Source organism: Mercenaria mercenaria, chromosome 2 (assembly GCF_021730395.1).
Source record: "Mercenaria mercenaria strain notata chromosome 2, MADL_Memer_1, whole genome shotgun sequence".
Lineage (NCBI taxonomy): Eukaryota > Metazoa > Mollusca > Bivalvia > Venerida > Veneridae > Mercenaria > Mercenaria mercenaria.
This window is the reverse complement of record NC_069362.1, coordinates 24,458,777-24,476,456: the sequence shown is the minus strand read 5'-3', so window position 1 is coordinate 24,476,456 and position 17,680 is coordinate 24,458,777. Positions and strand designations below refer to the sequence as shown.

Genomic DNA, 17,680 nt, shown 5'->3' with positions numbered 1-17,680 from the left:
CTGTCAATACATTTGAGAAATTGTCTAACAAATCTACTACTTCCTGTTTACATGCTACTGGTAACTCTGGATTTACCTCTACATCTTTGTACGTTTCTGTACCCTGCTTTATAGGACACAAAACTATATCCTTTTCTACTCTACTCGAAAACTCATCACTACTTTCATTCGGATCTAATCGGTCATAATCTCTCTGATCCTCCTCTACAATAGCTGCTCCAACCTTACTTAAAATACCCTTATCTGGTATAGACTTACTATCATCCTTCCTTTCACAGTTACTGTTTCAGCATGTTTGCATTGAAACGTTTTCAACTTTCCGTCTACATCTATCCTGTAATCTAGTCTATTTACTACCTCTACTACTACGTAAGGACCCTTCCAATGTAACAACAACTTATTATGTTTCGTAGGTAACAATACAAGTACCTTACTACCTGCCTTAAACCTCCTATCTCTAGCCTTCCTATTGTAATACTTCTTGTATCTAGCACTACTTTTTGCTAACTGTTGCTGAGCTATCTTACACGTATCCTCCAACTTTTCTTGCAAATCCATAACATACTGGTAAGTGGTTTTAACCTCATCATTCTCCGTCTTACCAGCCCATAACTCTCTTAGCACAGTTATCGGTCCACGGATTGTTCTGCCGTAAAGTAACTCAAAGGGAGAAAATCCCAAACTTTCTTGCGGAACTTCACGGTAAGCAAACAACATAGCATTCAAATACCTATCCCAATCTCTAGGTCTCTCACTACACATACGCTTCAACATTTGCTTTAAACTACCGTTAAACTTCTCTACTAAACCGTTACACATAGGGTGATACGGTGTTGTAGTTAACTGCCTTAATGACAATAACCTACTAACTTCTGCCATAAGGTCTGACGTAAACTGCGATCCACAATCGGTAAGCATTTCTCTGGCACTCCTAATCTACTGTACATATCTACTAATGCCTCTGCTACTCTCTCAGTTTCCCAAAACTAGGTAGTGCTATGGCTTCTGGATATCTAGTAGCATAATCTACCATAGTCAAATGTACCTGTTTTTCCTATCAGTCATAGGTTCGATCGGACCAACGATATCGACAGCAACTCTCTTTTAAAAGGAGTATCAATCAAAGGCATTTTCCTAACGGAACTTTACTTACTCTACCCTTAGCTATAGTACGTTGACAAATACTACATGACTGACAGTACCTCCTAACCTCTGCCATTACTCCTGGCCAGTAAAATTCGCCTAATACCCTATCACTAGTTTTCCTTAGACCTAAATGGCCTGACAGTAACGAATCATGTGCAACTTTCATCACAGTTTCTCTAAGACATTTAGGTACAATCAACTGTCTACTTTTGTCTAAATTCTGGGCGGTATACTCTCTATATAACAATCTATTCCTTATCTCAAACCTAACTGAACCTTTACCTCTACACTGCTTAATCGTACCTTCCTCAGCCTTCTTTCTACACAAATCTAAAGTGCTATCATTCTTTTGCTTTTCTAAGAATTCCTCTCTAGATACATCTAAAATCTGAGACGGAACTTTAAGCTTTACTTGCTTCTTAACTTTGGCTTGCGCCCTAGTTTCTACTGCTGACGCTAAACTACTAAACTGAGGTTCTACAGCTCCCTCTACATTACCAATTATAACATCTTTGGTAGGATTATCTACAACCAACGCCTCTACTATACCCTTGAAATACGGACAATCAATATCTATTCTAGCTACATCTAGCCTATGTTCACTCCCATCTATGTACTTACATCTACGGGTTTTCTCTAAAAACTGACTTGCTTCTACTAAGTTCCGTTTCACTATCACACATGTACAGCCTGTATCTCGCATAGCGATTACATCCCTACCATTACAAGTACCGGGTTTTGTAGGACATGTACTTACACTAAGCATACCTAACTCCTCAACATCACTTAGTTCTATAATGCTATTTCCACTCTCTGACCTACTTGACTTACTCCTAGCTCTATCTCTATTTCTTCCTCTACCTCTACTCCTAGATCGGTCACGGCCTCTACCTCTATTTCTATTTTCCTTACTATTTCTATTCTCCCCTTTACTACTTTCCTGTTCCTGCTCTACCTCTAACTCTGCTGCTGCATTGGCACTATTACCGCCGTACTTTCCACTCCTACAGTAATATGAGCTATGCCCTATTCGACCATACTTATTACACTTCAGTACACCAAAGGGTTGAAAACCTCTGCCTCTATTAGCAACATTGCTACTACCTCTATTACTAGTGCCTACATTACGACTACTAGGATAGTGTCTCTGAGGTATTTCATATGGTTTATAGCTCCGGTCCTTATTGGTTCGATTCACGACATACTTTGGACCTCCACGAGTCTTTGCAAACAAATCTGCATCTTCTGCTACATCCTTAGCTTTAACTAACTTCTTACTACTCAAATTCTGGTATAGTTCTCTATTACATACATCTAAAAATTGGTCCCTAAGAATAAAATCTAACAATCCTTCGTACGTTTTCTCTACCTTACTCAATCTAAGCCAACCATCTAAATATCTACTTATTCTGGCTAGAAACATCACAAAGGTCTCATTATCCCGAGGCCTCTCAGTTCTAAACTTTTTCTTATAGCCATCGTCAGTGAGTTCGAACTGACGTAGCAAAGCGGCTTTCAGTTTATCATAATCCTTCCTATCTTCCAACGGAAGCCTATCAAAAACCTCTCTTGCCGTACCCTTTAGAAGGAACGGTAAGTTAAGTGACCATATCTCTTTATCCCAATCCTGCGCAACAGCGTACGTTTCGTACACATTCAAGTACGCATCCATGGAATCAATTTTCTCATCAAAGGGAGACATCTTAACCTTTACCTTTTTCTTACTCATCTTTTCTAAGTCTGTCTTAAACTTATGCTCTGTTTCTAATTTCCTACTTTCTGCTTCCTCCTTCTCTGTTTCTAACTTCCTAGCTAACATTAACTTCTCCTTTTCCATTTCTAACTTATCTAATTCTAACTTACGTTCTAACTCTAACTTTTCCTTTTCAGTCTCTAAACTACTACGTCGTTCATATTCTATCTTTTCTTTCTGCAACCTAGCTTCTAACTCTAATCTTTCCCTATCTGCTTCTAATCTACCTTTTTCTGCTTCTACTCTTAATCTCTCTGCTTCTAACCTATCTTTTTCTCTTTCTCTCTCTGCTTCTAACCTATCTTTCTCTGCCTCTAATCTACTATGTCTTTCCTCACGTTCCCTAGCCTGCTCTTCCTTAACAAAGTTACGTAACTCCTCTCCTTCATAACCTAACTCCTTTCCTACCTTCGTTAACTCTACTACACTAGTCATGTTTGATTACACTACGTTAACACTATATAACACTACGCACTACAGCTACTATAACAACCTGAGACACTAAATAAACAATCGTGAGGGAATACTAGACTACACTAGTTTACACTAAGGCTCTACAGTTACCACTGAAGCCAAAACAAAATACTATACTCTACGTATACACTACACAAAACGTCCTCACTAAAATAATACACTAAGTTGCGCAACAGTACTATGTGTCAGTCAAGGTTGCATAGGCAACAATCAACAAAGTACAGTGACAGTAGGCTGTAACAATACTGTGCATACGATAATGGAATTTCTGTAAGATAGAGTACTACGCGTCTTAACAGTTCGATCCTTTATTCAATTCTGCATAAACAACTCAACAACATGACGTCAATATCTGACGTCCGACGTATACATAAATTGGCGGCAACGTTAACGTTATCACGACATCCTGGGGGCCGCTAAATGATATATTTTGCAAAACACCATGACATAATGATATCTCTAGTGTCTTTTCGTAAAATGAATGCTCAGATAAAGGAATATCTAAAAATTTACAAAAAAATCACATTTAATATCCTGCAGAATGCACCAGTCACGGTTTCGTATTAAGGAATAGTACAACTCTAAACATGCTTGAATTAAAATAAACTTCAAATTAGCGTGTCTTTTTAACTGTCACAGTATATTCGCGAATTTATGAAAATGAACCACTTCGCAATAATAACTAACTATGATTAATGAATCTGACATCTCTTCACATTACACTCGTAATGTTTAAGTGTTTCTATAGTTCACACATTCTAGTGGGTATAATTTCACTATTGGTCTGGTTGTAGTTCCGTTCGCAGTTCTAATTGTAGCAGCTCGGGTACGATCGTCTCTTCCGGTAATTAACTGCTCAACAACGCCTAGTTTCCATTGGTTCCGTGGACATTCATCGTGGATTTGTACTACGTCACCCACGGCTATCATCTGTTCATTCGTTCCTGATTTACGGTGAGATTCACGTAATGCTGTTAAGTACTCCATTCTCCACCGTTTCCAGAAATGGTCAAGGAGCTTTGATTGTAATTTTGCCTGTTTTGTAACCGCAGAATGTTCGTCAAATTTGGATGAATTTTCAAAGTCTAAGGTAGTTGTGTTATACGGAAGTGACGTCAGTCTCCGGCCGTAGAGAAGGTGTGACGGTGTTAGTGGGTCCATGTCATCGACACTTGATGACATCTGAGTTAACGGTCTGTCGTTCAGCATGGCTTCGATCTCCGTAACTACCGTTTGAAGTGTTTCCATGGTAACAAGGGAGCATCCTACAACTTTCTTCAGCGCTATTTTTGTGAGACCTATTAGTCGCTCCCACCATCCTCCATACCATGGTGCTCGTTTGGGAATGAATTTCCATTCTGTGCCTTTTCTGCTTAATGTTTCTCTGACTTGAGTTGACTGGAAAATATGTTTCAAGCTTTCTGAAGCACTTGTAAACGTTGTAGCATTGTCTGACATCATGACCCTCGGAACTGATCTCCGGCTTACGAAACGCCTAAAAGCTAGTAGGAATGACTCTTTGGACAGGTCTGGTACAACCTCTAAATGTAAGGCTCGAGAATTGGCACATGTGAATAAACATATATATACTTTTATTACGCTTCCGGAATGGTCTCTTACGTATAACGCACCTGTGTAATCAACTCCAGTCACAGTGAAAGGTGGAGACTCTTCTACTCTTACTTTTGGTAATGGTGGTGGATCTGGCGCTCTATACGGCTTTCCTTGTACTCGTCTGCATATTGTACATTTCCTGAGGATAGATTTTACGCACTGCCTGGTAGCTGGGATCCAGTACTTCTGCCTTAACTGGGTAGCAGTAGCGTTCGTTCCTGCATGTAACTGGTTCTCATGTGTGTCTAGTACAATCAGGCGTGTAAGTGGATGTCTCTTCGGTAACAAATAGGGGAATTTGGTGACGTCGGATAATGGCGCGTTATGTATACGTCCTTCACAACGAATAATACCGCTTTTATCTACGAATAAACGCAATTGTTTGACAAGTGGTAATCTTTTGGTGGTATTGGACTTCAAACTGGACATCTCATCTGGGTAAGTACTTTCTTGGCAACATTTTAGCCACCTTATCTCTGCTCTTTCGATTTCTGCTGTCGTTAATTCATCGGTAAGTTTTGTCTGTGTATTTCGGCAATTGCTTATGAATCGTAATAAGTAGGCAGTTACACGTAACAGTTTGAAGTATTTGCTGTATTTCTCTATGTTGATTACTTGATGGATGCCTTCATTTGTGCTACACTTTATACTGCATACTACGCTCATCTTTGTGGCATCGGAGGGCAACGAGATATCCGAAACTGTCGTCTGCGTTTTTGTTGTCGTCTGCATTTCATTCTCTGTTGGTTTCCAAACAGGCCAGTTGGACTGGTTTTGTATCCATGACGGCCCACTGTTCCATAGGTCGTTCTGTAAGAGCTGGTCAGCAGGAATACCACGAGTTAGAAGGTCTGAAGGATTATCATATGTTGGACAATAGTGCCATGGGTAATTTTTAGTAAGTGTTTGTATTTCTATCACTCTGTTCTGCACGAACCGTTTCAGTGGTTTAGATGTTGATAACCAATGAAGCACAATCTGGCTATCGGACCAGCAGATGACGTCGGAAATGTTCAAGGATTCTTGTACGTGTTGAACTAATTTGGCGCCGACTACTGCGGCCATAAGTTCGAGCTGTGGTAATGTCATGGGTTTCACGGGAGCTACCCGATTTTTCGCGATCACCAATCTGGATCCATCTGCGTTCACTATGTATACTGCTGCTCCATATGATTTGAGACTGGAATCGACAAATACATGGAGAGTACTTTTTGTTCTTGAATTATTTATGGTCTGTTTATGCTTTGACTGCCGTATGTACTGTCTGGAAAACTCTGTATCTGTAACTGTGTTCAGATCTTCAGCCAGCTTGTTCCATTTATCTTGCACCTCTAGTGGTAACGGTACATCCCAATCAAACTTATCTTTCCATAATTGCTGAAGAAGTAATTTTGCCCTTACTGTTACCGGCTTAACAGACCTAGTGGATCATAAATTCGTGATGAATATCTTAGAATGTCCCTCTTGGTTACAGAGTCTAACTTTGGTATCTTGTGATGTCTGTATGCCATGGAATCTGTTTCCGGTTTCCAGCACATACCTAGTACCTTGGTTACTTCATCTCTATCTATGACTCCTTCTCGTGTGGCGATAGCTTTTAGTTCGGAGTTGTTAGAAGACCACGATCTTAAGTTTCATACTGGCACATTTCATCAGATCACGTGCATCACGGAAATAGGTGAGTAGATCTCTTTTTTCTTCAAAACTAGAGAGTATATTGTCAACATATAAATCTCTCTTTATAATCTCGGCTGCTTTGTTTGTTTTGTTCAATTCCAGGTGTTTGAGAATAGTGGCGTTAAGAATGAACGGTGAGCACGTCGCGCCGAACAACACTGCTTTGAATCGGTATGTGCAAAGTTGAGATTTAGGATCACTAGGATCAGTGAGCCACAAAAACCGGGTAACATCCCTGTCTTTTTCTTGTAGTCCCACATGTAGGAAAGCTTTTTCTATGTCAGTGGTTACAGCGTACTTTTTCAATCGAAATCGCATCAATATAGACGTTAATTCATTCAGCACAGGTGCTGTAGACTCCAGGCAGTCGTTCAGGCTAGGTTGACTAGATGACTGTTTACAACTACAGTCATACACGATACGAATAGGAGTGGTAGATGATTCCTTTCGCACAGGGTGGTGGGGAATATAGTGGACTGCATTTGAAGTTTGTGCAACATCGTTAATCTTTTCTATAAATCCCCGTCTCTCTTGCTCTGATATAATTTCACCATATTTCTTTAGCATATCAGGTTCCTGGCTAAGTCTGCGAATCGTGCTCTCAGTTCTTTTCTTTGTGATGTTGTAATTTGTTGGAAGTGGGTCGTGGTCTAATTTCCATGGAAGGGCTGCAGTGTACTTATCGTCTGTAAATTCAATTGACGTCTGCTGATACTGCACCAAGTAATCCGTCTTCTCATGCTCGTCTTTGCACGGAGTGATACCTATGCTCTCGAGCGACCAGAAACGTTCTATAGCGTTTTCATCTCGTGCACGTGTGGTCATAACGTTAAATATGTGGTTCATCTTACTAGTAGTATTGTTGCAGTATGCATTCACAGGTCCCGACAAAAGATATCCGATCTTGGACTTCACTGCAGTTGGTCCACATCCGCGTATAATATGATCTTCAATGACGTCCCAGTAATGGTCAGCTCCTATCAGCAGAGAAATTGTAAATACCTCATCGCCGCTAACCGGATGTGCCAGGTTCAGTCCTCTCAGGTAAGGTAAATGGGACGCTGTGTTGTGTAGACTGGTACTAATAGGTACTGATATAGTAGGCACTATTAATACATTGATCGGTATTCTCTTTTTCTGGTTTGTAATGAGGTATACCGTTGCGGAATCAACATGTTTTAGTTGTTGTTCTTGGTTACCAAACGTTGCTAAGTGTAAGGTTTCTGTACCGGATGTGGATAGTTGCAATTCTTGTGCTAGCGTCTCGGTGATAAATGACTTCTGTGCTCCTTCGTCAAACAGGATATGAGTATCCCTTGTTATGTTACCGGAAGTCACCTTGCTAATGGCTGTTTTCAGTAAAACACCATGGGAAGTTTCTTGGGTAGATGAATGTAGAACTGCCGTTTCCGGTTTTGATGGCTGTACATCCGGAACATTCCCGCCACTGTTGTGTTCTTTACTCTTGTTGTTACATATGCTAGTATGATGTTTCTTTTTACAGACCAGACATCTTCTTTGTGACGTGCAGTTTATGACCCGGTGTTTTCTTAAACAATTAAAGCACAATTGTTTTTCTTTCACTTTCTGCATTCTTAACAGCGTATCAGGAAACCTTGTACAGTCAATAGATTTATGTGATTCTTCACAGAATGCACAAATGATATCATTTGATTTATTTTTTCTGTTTGTATTGAAATCTATCTCTGTTTTGTCTTTATTTTGCTTTCTTCTTTGCTTTGATAACGCTCCAGTGTAAAAAGACGATGTCGGTATGAAATCGTTTATTTCCGGTGTATAGCTTTGAATTCCGACTTCAAGTATCCGGACTTCTTTCCTCAGGGCACTCCTAAGTTCTTCTAACTTCCAGTCATTGTCGCCGTGTTCTCGTGCAAGATTTTTTCTGACCTCTTGTGGCATTTTGTCTAAAATTATTGGCACTAACAGGCTTCCGTAACTTTCTTGATTCTGCCCCATTGATTCTAACCCTCGAATGTACGTTTCCATTTTGTCATGGAACGCTTGTAAACTGCTAAGCGTGTTCAATGGCGCCGGTAGTTGTATCAAGGCCTGCATGGTGGTATGTACAATCTTATGCTGTTGTCCGAACCTCTCTCTAAGTAAACTAATGGCTCTCAAATAATTGGAATTTGTTAAGGCAAAACCGTCTATAGTACGTGCTGCAACGCCCTCTAGCTGAGACTGTAAATATGTAAACTTCTGTACGTCTGTGAGATTGGTATTCAGGTGAATGGTTGATTCAAAGGAATCCCAGAAACCTTGCCATTTAAGAATATCACCGTTAAATTTTGGTAGAGACAACTTTGGCAGTCTATGAAATTGAAATGAATTGTTACTTACATTCTGACTGACGAAAGGATGTGCATTTACATTCAACTGTGCTTGTTGAAAACCGGAAGTGCTCTGTGACGATCTGTCAGTTGTGGACTGCGAAAATTCAGAGGAAAATGTCTGCTGCGACTCCACATGAAGAGTTGACTGACCATCAGTGGGGAAAAACTGCGGTTGTTGTACATCTGTACGAATCTGTTTATCTCTAAAGTCACTAAGGTGTCTCATTTTAAGGTCTAAGTCCAACATATACTTTTCGGTTTGTATAATTTCTTCGTTAATTTCTTCGCTGTCCGTAAGATTTGCAATCTTCTCGTTCATTTCTTCCATTTGTTTCACTTTTAACGCGAGTTTTTCAAATATTCCGTTGAAATCGATCAGTGAAATGTTCTCGGCGCTTTTGGCGTCTTCTATTCTCGCTAAATAATAGTCTATAACATTCTTCTGAGCATTTCTCTGTGCTATATGTTTCTGTAAATTCATCTTTGTTGTTTGGTCACGGCACCAGAAAAATGTGCATACGATAATGGAATTTCTGTAAGATAGAGTACTACGCGTCTTAACAGTTCGATCCTTTATTCAATTCTGCATAAACAACTCAACAACATGACGTCAATATCTGACGTCCGACGTATACATAAATTGGCGGCAACGTTAACGTTATCACGACAAATACCTTAGCCTTATCAAATATCAATCAACTGTAACTGGTGTTAACACTTTAGTGTAACAAATAAACAAAAATAAATCAACGTGCTTTATCCTAAGATAAAGTATAGGTATAACACAACAGTGTAGCACTAAAACCTAAGAGTAGGTTAAAAGTATATGCAAGTAAACAAGCTTGCTAAAACACACAAATTAAAATACTGTATCTAGTATGTATACAGTACACTAATACAAAATAGGATCACTGGGAGAAGTAGGGCGACGCACAATTAAGAGTGAGTAGGATAACTCTCCTTGTCAAGGGCGATCACTCTCACACAGATATATGGTGGCTTAATCATAGAGTGACACAAAATAAACCCAAAAGAAAATAAAAAGAACGAACTCACCCCAGAATCCAAGTGTCGTAAGCAACTGTCTATCAGTCTGTGACCACTAAAGCTGGTTAGCTGAAGCTATAGGATCTGTCTTGTCTTGTCTGAGGTAAGCCGTCACTCTGAAAAATGAATAAAACGTGTTATTGGTACCAATAGAACAAAACAAGAGGAATCTATACAAATTATTGCTGCAGTTAAATGGGTGTTAATACTGTTCGAATAGCTACTGTGTCTGGTCGACCAATCCCACTTCTGACACCATTGTGACAGGAAAGGCCGTACCGGCGACAGCAACCATCAGAACAAATCAACACCCTTTACAATATTTACAAATTTATTTACATAAGATGATTATTGACAATGAATAGATATGAAAAAAAAAAAAACTGATTATAAGAAAGAAAAAAAAGAAAGTTCAGTATCTCTAGATACAAAAGTTCTTATAGTCCATTCTAATCTGCGTGACACAGGTCTTTAATGTAATTGTGAACTTAAGTAGCACAAACAAAACATAGCTTCTAAATTCAAAATACAGTCCCTTTAAACCGTGAATACGTTGATTCCGTGTTGGCTCCCTATGTGGTAGGTGATTGCATCCCTGAGCTGACTTCAGAGGATAACAAAAATCATCGTCTTTGCGGTTTACGGCACAACCATGGACGAAAGCTCTGCGCTGGGAATATCACATCCAGGCGAGTGAAGACAAGTGAACCTCGGGCATTGTACTTCCGGGTTATGACATCACCAGGAAAAATCTTTCTGGCGAAGAAGCTAAAATATATAACATATGTAAGCACCATAGCAAAACAAATAAGTCAGGGCATAAAACTGCTCCTTTGGGTACACCCATACCTCCGTAGGCTCCCATAAATAATACGTGCACTTATACAAAATATATGTGCTACTAGTTCAAACGTCACATGATTAAAATACGTCACTTATTACTTCCATATTACAAAGATTACTTACTTAAAAGACTAAAGTTAAAGTATGAAATGATATGAAAAGTATATGATGAAACATTATAGATACGGACATGATAAACTGCAGCTATTAATTTACAACTACAAATTAACAAATTCAATATAAATCAAACGTTATATGAGAGTTGGCATCCATATAATATCTAATGCCATACACTACAACGACATTAATTAGATGTGCTATAGACTGGCACACAATTACAATTACAATAATATATTACAAACATGGCACTAGACTTGCCATATAGATTTATACATAACAATACAATGCAGTAATGGCGTTCCATAATTAACAAAATGTTTGACATAAGTTTTTGAAACAGTGCTTTACAATTATCACGATACAAAATTTCAGTTAAATTTTACATCTTATATAAACGAAACATTTTAGATTCCTCTTTCCAAATAATTTACAAAAGTCTGAAAAATTTAATAAATTATCCTGACATACCGAAACGGGCCAAAATCATATGCCGAAACGTAAATGTTACAGAATTCTGTAGAATGAACAAAAATTTACCAAATAAAAATCGTAATGCAAAAATCATACAAAAATCTAACAAATAAATTTCTTACCTCGATCGAGCATAAATTTCTAGCAAGAAAATAATTCAGACATAGATTCGTCTATAAAGTCGTAAGGTGGTGTGCGCAAGGCGTATCTAGTCCAGTCTATTAAAAGGGTAATGTCCCGCCAAATACTAAATTTCATGGGATTCACGGCTAAGCCGTGGACTCCGACTATTGTCATTTTCACGGGATTCACGATATAGCCGGGGAATCTAACTACTTTGGCGCGAATTTAAATTGACAATTTGAGGCCCATTATAGTGGTTTTGGGGATAAAAACATAAATTACTGAAGTTTATAAAATATCAACTTTCTTATTACTGAACAGAATTTAATGAAATTTACATGGAATTTTAAGTTATGAAATACAGAAAAACATGAGAGGTATTTCATGCGTGAAATCTGACATTTACCTCAATAACACAAAAATTTACAAAAAGATGATGCAATACCTGCATTTACAATACAGATAAAATAAGGCCCGTATGTCAATTTGTGACAGATAGAGAGATTCTGTAGACACAAAGTGTCACGATTTTATAGAGAAGGAGTTGATGATCGATCTTGTCGAAAGCTTACAAGAAATCCATTACAATGAGACCTGTTTGTTCCAGATTGGAGATTGTCAAAAGTTTCTTGTGTAAAGGATAATAGTTGAGCCTCACAGCTATGTTTGGAACGGAAGCTATATTGGAAAGGTGTGAGAAGATTGTTGACTATTTTGATTCTCTCAAGATTGATTTTTTTTTGTGTTTTCTGTATCAAGTGATTCATAAAACGGACTTCTGCCAGAGTAGCCAGAGTTTCTAGGGCTTTAACATGTTGAGAAATGACCCTTTTTGTACCCTCAGTTTTTTTTAGTGTTTCATGTATCAAGTGGTTCATCAAACGGACTTCAAAGAATTGTCTTACTTATCAGTTAGCAGTCCTATAACTGTTTAATCCAAACACAGTCAATATCGTTTCATACACGTACACAAGTAATACCGAGTTAATACAACATGGAATGTTAATTGTCTGATGGCATAAGCTGACCACAATCAATTTTTGAATGTCATTTTGCGTTTTGATTGGCATGTCACAGGTACCCACCTTTTTCCAAGGGTTTAGATGAAAAACCGTTATTAAGCCGCTTTAAGTGTTCACATGTCAACATTTCGTCAACTTCCACAACTTTAAAATGCAAATTTCAGGAATTGGTTGCTGTTCACAAGTATGAAAAATTTATTCTCCAATTCTTTATATTATGTTTTCAAGTTAATTCATTTGGTACAAATTCAAGGCAAACACTGAAGTTAAATAAATAAAAAACCAGAAGCCTTCAAATAAATATTCTTTATTTTTACACTCAAAGTTATATGAATTCCACTGCAAATTGTTTATGATATCAATATAAACAAGAAGACCCATATGGTCCGAATAAGGTCCTGAATCGTTTACCTGGACCTTGTGGGTTATGACAGTCATAGTAAAAATTCACATTTGTAATTGTTAACTCTAAATTCGGGCATTCTGGAAATTTAAACTTATCTTGTATAAGATTAGAAGTAGATTGATAATCCACAGAGAGACACTAATATTGCCCTGGGGGCGGTGATTCAATCAAGTTTGAAAGAACTCCATTATAAATTTTGCTAATTTACATGCAAAATATTTCAGCTCTTACCCTTGTGGCTCTGAAAAAGATTTTTGCTATCATCTAAGTCTATCTTTTTTTTCTATATAAAACTTAAGTAGGAACCATTTTGACTCTGGGGTATTGATTTGAACATGTAAAATGTCTTAACTCTGTCATTGCAATTCTTTTGAGAAGATTTAAAAGATTTCCTGTAAGACTTTGCAAGCTCATTAGCACAAGCGGGGGCAATTTTGACATCAGGAGGACATGATTTGTTCAATTTTAAGAGAGGCATTCACTAGGCCATGCTACATACAAAATATATATAGTCTGGGCCTAAAGGAAAATAAGAATATTTTTATAGGATTTAATATATTACTCAATGTGAAACTTAAAGCCCCAAGGCAGATCCAATATGACCCCGGAGTCCATGATTTGAACAATTTTGAAAGAGATGTACTTGCCAATGCTTCTTGCAAAATATCTAAGCTCTGGGTCTTGTGATACTTGAGAAGATTTCTAAGGTTTTACAATATAAAATGGAATAAGTACTGAGTTCAGTCAAAGAGCCTGTCTCAATCTGATAGACAAGACAAAAGTTGATCACAAAACCTCAGCTTGTCATACAGTGACACGAGCTAAAAAGAGTCAAGTATAGTGTATGAGGGTCATTCAATATATAATGGTAACTATTAAATATCATTTAATCTGACTTAGTCTTACCTATCAATTTTGTTCAGTAATGTAAATTGACTTTTCACCATTTTTACACTGTTATGTACGGCGTTCCGTTTGGGCAATCGTGACATTTTATTTAATACTAAACCGCGATGCACGATGGTACGATGATACACTTGATACACATAAAACACTAAAAATCAAGAGTACCAAAAGGGTCATTTCGCAATAGGTATTACAGTATTTGCTCTGGCTATTCTGGCTAGCAAGGGTAGCTAGAACAAATGGACATCTCGAAAATTCTGGCTGTTCAGGCTAGCCAAAGTAGCCAGAGCAATTGACATCCTGGTTACTCGGCTACTCTGGCCAGCCAGAGTAACTAGATTTCTGGCTACTCTGGCTGAACTTTGGCTATTCTGGCCAGCAAGAGTAACCAGAATTCTGGCTACTTTGGCTGAACTCTGGCTACTCTGGCTAAACTCTGGCTGAACTCTATCTACTCTGGCCAGCCGTAGTGACCAGAGTTCTGGCTACTCTGGCTACTTTAAATAGCCACTTGAAAATAGTTATTAACTTGAAATTCAGTTTTAAACATGCTATTTAGATAGAAATGACATATGAGTCGCGCCATGAGAAAACCAACATAGTGGTTTGAGACAAATGGATCCAGACCAGCCTGCGCAGGCTGGTCAGGATCCGTGCTGTTCGCTAACAGTTTCTCCAAGTCAAATAACGCTTTAAAAGCGACCAGCATGGATCCTGACCAGACTGCGCAGATGCGCAGGCTGGTCTGGATCCATGCTGGTCGCAAAGCCACTATGTTTGTTTTCTCATGGCACGGCTCAATTATTAGATTTCATAATCAAATTTAGCTAAGACTGAAAAACGTTTGTGAACATGGGACCTGGTTACTCTGGCTACTCTGGCTGATCAGAGTAGCAAACATGTAAAAACCTAGAACTACTGGCAACTCTGGCCAGCCAAAGTAACCAGAGTTCTGGCTACTCTGGCTGAACTCTGGCTGCTCTGGCCAGCCAGAGTAACCAGAGTTATGACTTCTCTGGCTGAACTCAGGCTACTCTGGCCAGCCAGAGTAAACAGAGTTATGACGTCTCTGGTTGAACTCTGGCTACTCTGGCTGAACTCTGGCTACTCTGGCCAGCCAGAGTAACCAGAGTTATGACTTCTCTGGCTGAACTTTGGCTACTCTGGCCAGCCAGAGTAAACAGAGTTATGACTTCTCTGGCTGAACTCTGGCTACTCTGGCTAGCCAGAGTAATCAGAGTTCTGACTTCTCTGGCTACTCTGGCTAAACTCTGGCTGAACTCTGGCTAAACTCTGGCTGAACTCTGGCTACTCTGGCTACTCTGGCTGCTCTGGCTAATTTCACGCACATGTTACAAGACCAGGAAGCGAGCTCAAACAGCAAAGGGCTTACTCAAGAATGGAGTTTTGCGGTAACGTGAATACATGTGTATATTTCCAAACTTTGATGGATTTGAGAACCTTTGTCAGAAATTACTAAGGTGCACCTTGCGGCGAGAAAGAACATTATTTTAATTGTTAGAAGGAAATTGGAAGTCTTTCATTAAGAAACGCAGTGATACAGACATTATTAAGGAAAATGACGCAAAAAAGAATTACTGTAAATTTATTTTTCTAGCAATCAAACATTACCCCTATGTTTCTTTTGATTTTTGAGCACTGACAGTATTCTTCAAGGAAATGTAAATCACATACATTTGACATGATAGGCATAAGAAATTGAGATCAATATAATTGCACCTTTACTAATCCTACCTGTTCTGTATTCAATGGTTGCGCCTATTCTTTTGTATGCTGCTGATATTTGGGGAATATACGATATTTGGGGAATGTACATTTGAGATTTTGTAAACATGTCTTAGGGGTACGAAATCAAACTCCTAACTAAGCTGTCATTGGCGAACTTGGTCGCTTTCCATTATCAGTAATTATGAAAGAGAGGGCCTTAAAATATTGGATAAAAATTATGAAAAATCAGGATATGCCTATGTATAGAAATTTTAATGAGCAATGCAATAGCCTGAATGGTGAATCATATTCACATAAAATTAAATCTTTATTAGATAGTTTAGGATTTAGTGATATCTGGTTGAATTTCGATGCGAACTGCAACTGTTATGCTATGTTTAAGCAACGGCTACGTGATCAGTACATACAAAGTTGGAAAGCGTCTATTCAAAATGTATCGAAACTTGAATATTATAGTAAATATAAACTTGAATTTTGTTATGAGAAATATTCAGATATTTTACCAAACAATTTACTGAGAATACAATATACAAGTTTTAGAACTGCATCACATAGCTTAGAACTCGAAGTAGGCCGATATAGTGGTATTGATAGACAAGATCGTATCTGTAAAATATGCTCTAGTCATTTTGTTGAATCTAAGTACCATTTTATGCTTTGTTGCAATAAGTATTCACATATTAGACAAAAATATTGTATCAATACAGCTTGGCCGTCTGTTAATAAATTCATATATATCATGTCCTCTACTAGCAAGAAAAGATTGATAAGAAATGCGAAATATATAAGCGAAGCTATTATACTACGTGAACAAACTCTTGAAGATTTAACTGCTATTTAGATTTTCATATAATGTTTAGCTGAATTTATGTTTGCACAGTATAAATGTTTTATTGAAGTGATATTTTTGGTGTATTTGTGTATATTATATAATTATGTATTTGTATGTCTTGACCATATTGAATAAACATATTGTAAATGGTCAAAGGCATTTGTAATGCCGATTTGCCAATAAATGAAATGAAATGAAATGTATTACAAAAGTGCTTCTATTGAGACATTTTGATAGGAGCAAAACTGTATTATCTGCACTATAAAATACTTACTGGTATTTCATTTTATTATCGGCTTGTTAAAAGTTATTTTTTACCATAAGTAAGCTGACAAAATCATATGAAGCCGGTTTTAAAGGGTAAAGAAAACATATATGAATAAATCGTAAATGTTTTTCTTGTGCAAAAAGGTATGACATTGTGTCTTAAAGCGTTTTCATTTTCCGCTCAATTGTTTAATTACAAGAGAAGTAAACAAATAGATATCTCTGCTTAATATAAATACTGGCCTATGGCAAGAGTTGTCATTCTTTACAGATCACAACTTTAAATCATATCTTAAAACTTCTGTTATTAATTTTCACAAAACTATAATAAATTTCACATTTGTAAGATCATTTTTGGATAATGCAAGGACTTGGACATCAATTTCTAGACATTATTTAATGTATTTCTAACATTGAAAAGTTTAGAGTCTATCTCTAAACGTGATTCTTCTGTGTTGTAGCCTTTAGAAGTTTCTCGATTTTATACAGTATAAAGAAGGCCAGCTATTTAGTGTGTTTATGCCAAAAGGAAGTCGGAATCGGCTTCTTGATAAAGTTGAAACGTATGATATTTGCTTTAACAGGTATGACATTGGATTTAAACTTTTAATGTTATGCGTACCTACATATTAATCCCTGTATACTCCATATGAAACGGGCAACTTTCACAGCTTGACCCATTTCAGAATACAAATCCTAACCGCAGTTTGAAGATTTATCCTCACACTGATATAAAATGTAGAGAAATTTAGGTGTGGTGTGTGTTCTAAAAGAGAGTTTCCCTGTTACAGTTGTTTACTGCAAAAGCAAACCAAAATCACAGAGCTTCTACACAAAACATTATAAATCCTTACTGCAGTTTGAAGATTTATCCTA

The 17,680-nt window shown here is 37.7% G+C and overlaps 1 protein-coding gene across 1 annotated transcript; it reads right to left on the bottom strand.

The window, feature by feature from the left end:
* Positions 1-4,105: 4,105 nt before the first annotated feature.
* On the bottom strand, positions 4,106-9,499 carry LOC123555988 (uncharacterized). Its single transcript, XM_053524856.1, has 2 exons — positions 6,608-9,499; positions 4,106-6,364 (listed from the first exon to the last, which is right to left on the bottom strand). Exons 1-2 carry the CDS (start codon positions 9,497-9,499, stop codon positions 4,106-4,108), a joined length of 5,151 nt encoding a protein of 1,716 aa, XP_053380831.1.
* Between the last annotated feature and the right edge of the window lie 8,181 nt (positions 9,500-17,680).